Below are 10,106 nucleotides of genomic sequence, written 5' to 3' on the forward strand. Positions count from 1 at the left end.
ATTCTCCTGCCTCAGCCTCCCAAGTAGCTGGGACTACAGGCACCTGCCACCACGCCCAGATAATTTTTGTATTTTTAGTAGAGATGGGGTTTCACCATGTTGGCCAGGATGGTCTCGATCTCCTGACCACATGATCCACCCACCTCGGCCTCCCAAAGTGCTGGGATTGCAGGCTTGAGCCTGGCCTCAAATGTCATTCTTTCAAGCCTAAAGAATTATCATCTCCATTCTACTGATGGGAAAACTGAGGCATTGAGTTCCAACAACGGGCACGGCTGTCTCCTACCCCTGAGTTCTCAGGCCCCTTCCGTTCTCCTTTGTCTCCCCCTGGACAAAGAGAAGAGAGAATTACCTTCAGGAGCTCCTTGGGTGGAGGCCAGGTGACAGGCAAACGAGACCAAGATCCAGGAGAAGAGAAACCCCCTAGAGACCAGGAGACACAAGCAGAGGCGGCATCAGCTTCCACCCCTCACGCCCGGATCCGGCCGGGGAAGCTGGGAGTGGACACCAGTCCCAGTCTCAACCCAGTCCTGTCCACGGGAGGCAGGAGGCCAGGTGCAGGCTCTAGGACCCCATCAGAGCAGCAGCCCACTCTTCCCGGCCTCCAGGCACAGCCTCTCAGTGAGGACCTGCTTACATAGACAAACACAGCCTCACTTTTCACAGATCAATTAGCCAACGTCAACGGGGAAGAAGCAGCGCATAGGAAGCCCTGCCCTGGTCATATGGAACATCTAGGGTCCAGCTCAAAATCTGATGCTGACTCACTGAGCAACAAGGGGCCAGCCCCTCTCCTTCTCTGGGCCTCAGTCTCCCCCTCTGTACTACAGCCTCATGATCTTGAGACCCTTCCCCAGGCGCCAGCCAATGCGCAGCAGAGCCAGGGGTGAAAGGTCAGCGGGAAGACCAGGCTGGTCTGCTTGGGAGACCAATCCCCACACAGGGCAGGAGAGAGGAGACCCCTTAACCAGAACCAGTGCTGTGTGAAGGCAGCTCCTGACTTGGCTTTATCCTAATGGAAAGTGGGAGAAAGAAAACAGAGGGGATGAGGGGGAGTTAGACAGAGCCAGGTGCAAACCTGGCCTTGTCACTTACCAGCTGTATGACCCCAAATGAGTCACTCAGCCTCTCTGAGCCTGTCTTATCTTCTGCAACATGGGCGATATTCCCTATCTCACAGGCTGGGCATGAGGATTCAATAAGCTCATGCATGGCAAGGGCTCAGTCTGCTGCCAGCCACAAAAATACTCCCCTAGACAGTCCCCACTGTCCCTACACTCTAGGGCCAGGAAGGGTTAAAGCTCTGCTCTGTGGCTCTTGCCAAGATGGGCAAAGGCAATTATACAATTTCACCTTCCTGTGGGAGCAGCCACCAGTGACACCTGAAGCCACCTGGGGTATCTGATCCCCAGCCAGGCAGAGGGGAGGCCGGCACGTGGGCAGAGACAGGCGGGACGCAGGCAAGAGAGCTGTGTCAGGTGGGTGGTGAGGGCTAAGGCTGGGACAGACAGGCCCAGGATGCATTTCCAAGAGGAAAGCTAGGATGGTGCGCTTCTGTGGAATCACGCAATCTAGGAAACCTGTCTGCCAGGGTTGATAACTGGAACCCTAGGTTCTTCCCAGACTCCCTGGGCACCTTAGACGACAGCTTCTGTCACTGTGGGCATGGTGAAGACACTGGTGTTTACATGCCCACAGCATCCCTCCTTCCTGCTTGCTCACATAGGCATGGACTTAGAGGATCTTACATGAATCTTAGATAAATCTAAGTTGATCCCGAGAATTTCATCTGCCATGCCAGTGACTGGTTTAGGCATGCATACATGACCCAAATGTGGCCAAGGAGAGGTGAGGGATGCCTGTTAGGGACACTGGGAAAGCATTTCAAAGGGACAGAGAAGGTTTTCTTCAAGCCCCTATATGTTGCTGAGTAAGGACATACTGCTCGGAGCTGCTGCAGTCATTTTGGGCACATGAAGTAACAAGCCCCATGAGCACGTAAGGATGGCAGAATAGAAAAATAGTGGGTGTCTGAAGACACTGCTGGGATGCTGAATTCACCAACCCTAGTACTGCTCTTCCTTGAGGCCTCTTGATATGGGAATAACCCCCCTTATCGTTTAAACTATTTTGAGTTGGGTCTTCAGTTACTTGCAGCATAACCTAAACCAGCTGAAACAGCACTCAGACGCCAGTGATGGTCCCCTGAACGCCTTCTCCAGCTCTGCGCCTTTGCACATGCTACTCCCATCATGTAGACATTACTCCTTTGCCTGGTCGGTTCCTACACATCTGTTAGATCCCAGCTTGGGTGTCACCTCCCGCAGCTCACTGCACATGCCGCACTACAGCAGGTCTCACGTGTGTGGTCATTGTCTACTCTCCTATTTCCCTGTCTAGACAAAGTCTCTAAAGGGCAAGGATGCCTGTCTTATTCACTCTTTTTTTTTTCATTTTTTTTTTTTTTGAGACAGAGTCTCACAATGTTGCCCAGGCTAGACTTGAACTCCAGGGCTCAAGCTATCCTCCTACCTCAGCCTCCCGAGTAGCTGAGATTACAGGCATGTGCCACCATGCTGGCCTTATATTTCCAGCCCCTGGCAGGCACATAGGAAGTGTCCAGTATATTTTTATAAGATGAATTAATATTACCTGATATTACAGGACTCTAGACTTTAAAAAGTGTCTTCCCAAAGCCTTAATTCCCCTGCTCTGACTTTTTCCAGAACAGCAAGATAATCCTGGGTCCTTCCTCTTCATCCTCTCCAATCTGCTGCCACTGTTGTGAGAATGCCTTTTTCATGGGGCCGGGCCCCCAGCTCACCACGGGCAACGACTAAAGGTCAAAGTGTCAAGCTGCGCTGGGGTTGCCTGGGGAGAAGGGCAGGGCCAACCTTTCTGGCATGACTTGCTTACTTGAAGCAAATGGCAATAGCATGAGCCCTGGAGAGAAATAAAAGGCAGCTTTGTTTAATTAGACAAACGGAGAATACCAAGGCTCAGGGAAGGCAGGTACTTCCATCCTGGGCAGCGTCTGGGCTCATAATTCTTCAGTAGTATTTCCCACACCCACCAGGGACATGCTTTCTAGGAAATTGGCCAGATACATTAGGGAAGAGCTGTCCCCTGCATCCCAGTCTTGACAATCTGGAAAGCACAACTGTATATCAAAGGCTCTGAGAAATCCTGCAATAAAGAAGTTGACAGTACTTTCTGTCATTCAGCAGTCCCCAAATTTAGAACTCATTTTTTCCGTGAATGCCTCCTCAGAAGAGACTACCCCTTGCCTTCCTGCGTTCCTGCGACCCCACTAATTTCTGTTCCATCTCCTTCCAGCCCCCTCTCTTCCTGGCCCTTCTCTGGCACCTGCCCTCACTCCTTGAGTCCTTCATTGAATTATGTCACATACCAAACTTCCTAGGAAGTTTCCCAAACTGATAAAGAAAGGCGAGGTGGGGAAGAGAAGGTACAAAAACCACACATGTCCTTCTCGGTCAATTTCCCTGGCTACAGCTATACCAAAGTGACTACTCTGCAGAGAATTAGAGGGCAAATCCTTATAATCCCTGAAAATCAGGAGAAAGAAGTCTCACAAGAGACATGGAATCAGAATCTTCCCTTCAATTAAGCTTCCTAACACCATGGCTTCCAGCTTGAGGACTTCAGCCCTGAAGGCCTATTACAAAAGTATTCAGCCTCCATTCATTCTCCCTGACAAATGCAGCTGACCCTCTTGGAAATGGATTCCGTGTGCATTTGACCCATAAACTTCCCAAGTATAGAGCCTGTCGGAGTGGGAGAAGGCCATTTAAGATCATCTAGGGGTCACATTGTAGTCCTCTCTCTCCCTTCTTTGAAAAGATGCGTAACTGAGGCCCAGAGAGGGAAAGTTACTTGCCCAAAGCCACACAGTGCTTCAAGTCTATGACTTAACAGATAGTCTTTTCATTTGACTTGTCTCCATGGAGCAGAAATTGGAGACTTGCGGGGACTTCCTACTTGCCAGAGACCGGAGCCCCAGCCTTCACCAGCAGGAACAGAGATGCGACCCCGGGAGCCAATGAGCCATCTAAGTCAGCTCCAGGCCTGGAAAGTTGGCTCTCAGAGGGAGGCCCTGCCAATTCTTTTGCTCCCGTTCCAATCCTGTTTAGGCCACTGCTAATCATGTTTAGTGCCTATGCTGGCTCAGGGCTTTGTTCTTCCAGACTTCTGTTTTCACCACTTGTCTCGTGGGCCTTGTCTCTGCAAACCCAGGGCTCCAGAATGTAGGGAAGACCAGAGCACAGAGGCCAGAGATGCCAGGAGGCAGCAGAAACGGGAGCCGCGAGGAAACGTCGCATGGAAACATCGTCTGGCCACACAGCCCTCCAAGGAGGAAACCCAGGTGTTCCTATGCCCTTGCAAAAGGCCCTCTGCCAGTGCACCAAATGGGGCTACTCCTGGGTAACTACACTGCCAGAACCGGCAGCCTGCTTGGATAGTTTTCTTCCATCCTTATTACCTGGAAACACACAGGATCTTGGAAACCCACACCAGCTTCAACAGTCACTGAGGGCTCTGAGCTGAGACCCAGGCCACAGAAACACACAGGGAAGGTGGCCCTATGGACACTAGGCTTGGCTGTTCACGCATGGGGTAAAAGCTGAAAAGGGAGTTAGCTGGAACTACAGCTCATCAAGTTGGGTGGACCTGTCCCACCTGCCTCCATGGACTGGCCAGACCCCCTGTGCCCAGACGGCTATGCCTGGGCTTTCTTCACAGCTTCCACGTCCTCCATGGAAACACAGACAGGTCATCGTCTGGATAGGATGCAGCCCGGAACCTTCCCATTGACTCACACACCCATTCAACATGAAGAGAATAATACAAATACCAGCTGCTGTTTACTGAGCACTTATTACATGCCAGGCCCTGTTCTAAGCCCTTTACAAGCATGGTCCTGTTCATCTTCACAAAACCCAGCCAGCTGGGAATAAGGTGCTGGTTTTGTGGAAGAGAAAAACAAGCAGCAGAGTGGCTCACCCAAGCTGGTGCAGCAGAGTTAGGATTCAAACTCGAGCCTGCCTGATGGCAAGCCTCGTGGCCCTACTGTGGTGCCACCTGCCTCCCACCAACATGATTCCTTGAGTGTCTCACTGCTGCCCCCTACCACCAGTGGATATGGTACTCTGCGTAGCCAAGCCAGGCATGTGGGTATCAAGAGGGTCCCTGGACAGAGATGGAGGAGAGAAAATGCCAACAAAGAACAGGGGGAGTGTGCTCAGAAAGGGACAGAGACCACCAGGAGGCTGCTGGCTGCTGAGGGTCCGCAGGGCCGGTGGAGGCACAGGAGAGGGAGAATGCTCTGAGTACAGGGAGGAAACAGAAGGAGGCAGAAGCCAGGGATGTGTCCATAGACATCACATGGAGTTTGGTCCGGCCAGAAGGGTCCAGGAGCAGAGGTATGCTGGAGAGCAGAGGTATGCTGGAGCCAGAGCGCATATGATGCAGGACATGATGCAGGACAACATGCAGGACAACGTGATGTCAAGGGAGGCAGGGAGGCAGGAGAAGGCAGAGACTGGGCCTCCGAGCAGTGTTGACTGCCCACTTGCCCAAAGCTGGAGTCCCACCATGGGGTGCTCGCCTGGCACCACTTTTCTGCCCAACTGCTGGCATCTACCCTGGCGCAGGGTCTTCTGGAGAAAATGAGTCAGCAGTGTGCTCACTGGTGCTGTGTGTGTGTGTGTGCGCGCGCGCATGTGTGTGTGTGTGTGTGTTGTGGTGAGGGGGTGCGGGGCGGGGGAATCGCAAACAGCCAGCTTTTTCCAAGACATGGGGAAGAAAGGAGGGGGTGTCATCCCGCGGACTCCAGTTCAAAGAGGGCAGGGCCCAGCTACAGCCCTAACAGCCTCTGGGGAGTGTCCTGGTGTCCTGGGGGCAGGATGGAAAGAGAGGAGCGCCGTCCACAGGCCCCAAGGGGCTGCTTGCATGCTGCTGGCTCCCACACACACCCACACGCTGCGCCGGCTCCAGCACAGGCTCACTCTCTCTTACAACTCCTACTCCACACGCTGGGAATCCCAGCCTCTGGGCCCCAGCTCCGCGCAGCCGCTCCTGGGAGAGTCCTTCCCCCTCTCCGGCCCTGTCTCCCGATCAGGACACTGAGGGGTTCCGCACAGCGATCGCCCAGGGCCCTTTCTGCTCTGACATGCTGGCTCTCACTTTTTCTCTCTTACACACGTGAAAGGGACAGGAACCGAGAAGCAGGAAACACAGACACACAGACCCAGGCCGACTCACACACACACGCGGAGATTTCCAGAAACGCGGGGACGTGCAGAGCCACACAGACACGGAGACAGGAGCAGAACCCGAGACCTGGTGACCTAGAAACTTGCGGACAATTTCACAAGAACAGATAGAAACGGAGACGTACAGGCTTGGGACCTGCAGACACCGAGACACCGGAACACACCGAGACGGCCCCAAACGGAGACGCCCCTCCTCCCCCAAGCATCCAAAAAGCCCCCCTCCGCACCCCGCCGGCCGCTCCAGGCGCCACCACCCACCCCCACCCCCGACCCCCGGGCTGGCTCTGCCCCCGCCCCAACGGGATCGGGCAGCCGGGCCAGGCGCGGCAGGGCGGACAGCGCTCGCCAACTCTCGCCCGGCCGGGGGCGCAGCCCCTATTAACCCTTGGCGTCCCGCCTCACGGGGGCGCAGGAAGGGGCAGGAAGCTGACGTTCCGCTGGAAGCGACCGCATGGCGGGGAACCCCGGCCCTCCCCGAGATTGGAGCAGCAGGAAGCTAGGGAGGGGGCGTCCCCGAGTTCGTACTCACCCCCCGCGCGCCGCCGCCGCCGCCGCTGTGCCTCGGGCCCCCCGCGCCGATCCCGCTCCCATGGCAGGCCCCTACTTCATGCTCCCGAGCCCGGGGGGCAAGTGTGGGCGCGCCCCATGGGGCCGCCAGCCCCCCGCCCCGCCGCGCCAGGCCGGCTCAGAGCGCGCGGCCCCCGCGCCCCCAGCGCAGCCCCGCGCCCAGGGGCGCCCGAGCAGGCAGGCAGCGCGGCTGGGGCCCCGCGGGCGCCCGCGCCAGGCCCATGGTCCCAGGAGTCCGGGCGCCGCGCTCGCCCCTGCCTCGGTCCTTTTCTGCTTCCACCAAAAAGGAAGAAGAAGCAAGAAAAAGAGAGAGAGAGATGATCAAACTTTTGGAGGCGGGCTGCTGGCGGTCCCCGGAGGCAGAGCAAGGCCGGGTGAGGGCGCGCGGAGGGCGGTGGAAGCTGCCTCCCCGCCGGCCTGGGGGAGGAGAGGAAAAGGAAGGATTTGGGGGAAATGAAGGCGATTTAAAGTCTCGGCCCGCGGTGGCTCTCCACCTTCCCTCCTCCCCGCGCCCGGCCGCCCTCTGCTGCCCCCTGCTGCCCCCTGCCGGCCGGAGCCAAGGATACAGCCTCAGCTGGCCCACTACAGCCCCGATGGGACACCCGCCCCCCTCCCCCTTGTACAGATGGGGAAACAGATTCACAGAGAGGAAGGGGCTGCCCAGGGCTTCACGGTGATTTGATCACTGTTCTGAGATTAGGAACTTCTGACTGGTGAGGCTGGGGGTCCTCCAATGGGGGGTTGGGGTAGGGGAGAAGGGCCGAATTCTACTCCTGGAAGAAACCCACAGTTTCAGGGACAGAGCTAGGACCAGAACTTGGTGTCCAGACGCCCACGACAACCAGTATCGTGACCCCCACCGCCCACCAAAAGTTTGCGCTCCCAGACTCGGAGCGCCCTGGAGAACATATAGGGTGGGCTTGTTAAAGGTTTGCCACCCTCTCTCTCCCTTCTGTCAGTAATTGGAATCTAACCGCACCCCCCCCACCACCACCACCCACGCACCTCCCTAGAATCGACAAAAACTCCCCCGGATCCCATACGGGAGCTAAGAGCTGCACACCTTGGCCCCCGGGCAAATTCTCACACCCAAAACCCCAGTCCAGCCCTGGGACCACACAGCTCCCTCCGCCTCTACCCCTCTTGCCACTCGTTCACGAGCAAAGTTACACTTATTCACCGGTGCACACACACACTCCCACACGTATCCACGCTTTCCCCAAACTCAGACACACGCTCAAACCCGGTCACATGCAGGGACAGCCACGCACCCTTCCTAGGTTCACACGAAACGCATCCTCAGATATCTGGGCTCAGGCACACGCTGATACTCTACACTCGCAGACGCATGCACACGGATGCTTACACAGGCACAAATGCACGCTATCCTGGCCATATCGCCCCCACACGTGTACACACCCCAGGTGCACACATGCGCGCACACCCTCACTTGCACACAGCTCTCCGAGAGTGCCCACCGCACATGTGCACAGACGCATTCACTCCTCACACGTGTACCCACCTCCCCACACGCGCACACCTTTAGGCGCGCACACACACAGGCACATAACACTTCGCAGCGCTCCAGGAGCCCCCAAGCACTTACTGGGTCCCTAATTGCGAGGCTGGCCGGTCGGTCCTTCCTCCGGCGCCTAACGGCATTTGTATTCATGGGTCCCCGCAGCCGTGGGCGCGGGGGCGGGGGGCGAGGTCCCCTTCCCTAAACGGGGCGCGGACGCGCGGAGCGCAGCGGCACCGGGAGGGGCATGGGCGCGCGGGACTGCGCTGCCGACCCGGTCCGCCTGCGCTCGAACTTCGGCCGCTCTGCGTCCACGGGCTCCGGCGCGGGCTCCGAGAGCTGGGGGCGGCTCATAGGTGCTGGGGCCGCGGCGCCCGCCGGGCCTTTTGAAGTCTCCGCTGGGGGCGGGGAGGGGGCTCTGAAGGCGGCCTTTTAAACCCTGGCTGCACGCGGGCTCGGTCGAGCAAGGTGTCTGGTTTCAACAAACTTTAGGAAAAGTCCCAAGCCGAGAGAGGGGAGGTAGGGGGGTGGGGGGAGCTGCATAGCTGTGCGCTGCTTCCTGCAGAGGGCAGAGCACCCATGGCTGCCAGGAGGGAGGCCAGTCGTGGGACTGGAGAACTGGCAGGCTGCTGGCCGGCGCGTGGAACCACCCCCGCCACCCCCGCACCCCCAGTGTTGAACCAGAGTTCTTAACTTCCATGTGCACGAACCCCAGGGAGTGCAGGAACACCCCCAAACTGTGCACAAATTGAGCATGTTTGTGCATTCTTCAGGGGAGAGGGGCCATGGGCTTTCCCCCCCCGTTTTCAGAAGTCCACGACCCCCTAAGGTTGAGAACTTCCTCTTCAATCATAACTGATGTTTTTTTAGTTACATACTTGGTACCATGCAGACCCTGTCTTTACTTACATTTTAGATATTTTGTTCATTGTAGGGTTTTGCATTAATTTTGATACTTTTAAAAGTATTTTAAAAGTAAAATATTATTTTGATTACTTAGGGGTTTGGGGCACTGCTTTGGGCAATTTACCTCCGTTGCTGAGTTTTCTTGACATCTCCTGGTATGCTGCATCTCTGCATGTGCCACACCCTAGTCCAGACCCTGACCCACACAGGGCTGGGGTTTAAGGGAGGCCTGCTTTTTTCTCTCCATTTACAGATGGGAAAGCTGACACAAACTGGTAGGTGGTAGAGGTGGGATTTGAACCCAGGTAACCTAACCCCAAACTTCTGCATCTTGTCATAAGGATCCAAATCTTAGCCTTTAAGGGGTTCTGTGCAGATCCTCACCAGCCTCCCCAGCTTCAGATCCGGCCTCCTGAGCTCCAGTCTCTCTGATTCCTGCACCCAGGCTCAGGTAAGCTTGACGACTTCGATGCTTTCTCCATACTGTTTCCTCCCAGGTTCTCCCTCTGCCCCTTTTCACAACCTCGTTGTTCTTCTAGGTGCAGCCCAGAGCTCACCTGACTCTGGTGAGCTGCTCTGCCCTACACCGGGGATTGCAGCACACGTCACATGGCGCTGTCACTGTCAGATCCATCTCTGTGTCCCCGCACCCAGCCTGACACATGGAGCCCGGGATACAATAGATGCTCAAACCATTGGTAATTTAAATAAGTTATTTGTTTTAACTCCTACAGTATGCAAACCCCTGTACAAGACTCTGGGGGAAAAGGGTCTGCCACCACGGGGGCAGGGACAAAAATTTCCACATGGTCCTGCCTTCT

General features: G+C 56.2%; 1 protein-coding gene across 8 annotated transcripts in view; it reads right to left on the reverse strand.

The window, feature by feature from the left end:
* The window catches only part of COL27A1 (collagen type XXVII alpha 1 chain), a 158,221-nt gene extending 150,852 nt beyond the window's left edge, over positions 1–7,369 (reverse strand). For 5 of the 8 annotated variants that reach the window (XM_063636824.1, XM_055271344.2, XM_055271343.2 and 2 more), the window contains exons 1-2: positions 6,823–7,368; positions 353–423 (exon numbers count right to left, since the gene is read on the reverse strand). In XM_063636824.1, coding sequence (XP_063492894.1) covers positions 353–423; positions 6,823–6,884 — 133 coding nt within the window. In that variant the 5' untranslated portion in view covers positions 6,885–7,368. Of the gene's footprint in view, positions 1–352; positions 424–6,822 lie in introns of all 8 variants that reach the window. The other 3 variants (XM_055271342.2, XM_063636822.1, XM_063636823.1) reach the window with 1 other exon arrangement.
* Between the last annotated feature and the right edge of the window lie 2,737 nt (positions 7,370–10,106).

The sequence above is a fragment of the Symphalangus syndactylus genome, chromosome 3 (genome assembly GCF_028878055.3).
Source record: "Symphalangus syndactylus isolate Jambi chromosome 3, NHGRI_mSymSyn1-v2.1_pri, whole genome shotgun sequence".
NCBI classification, from domain to species: domain Eukaryota; kingdom Metazoa; phylum Chordata; class Mammalia; order Primates; family Hylobatidae; genus Symphalangus; species Symphalangus syndactylus.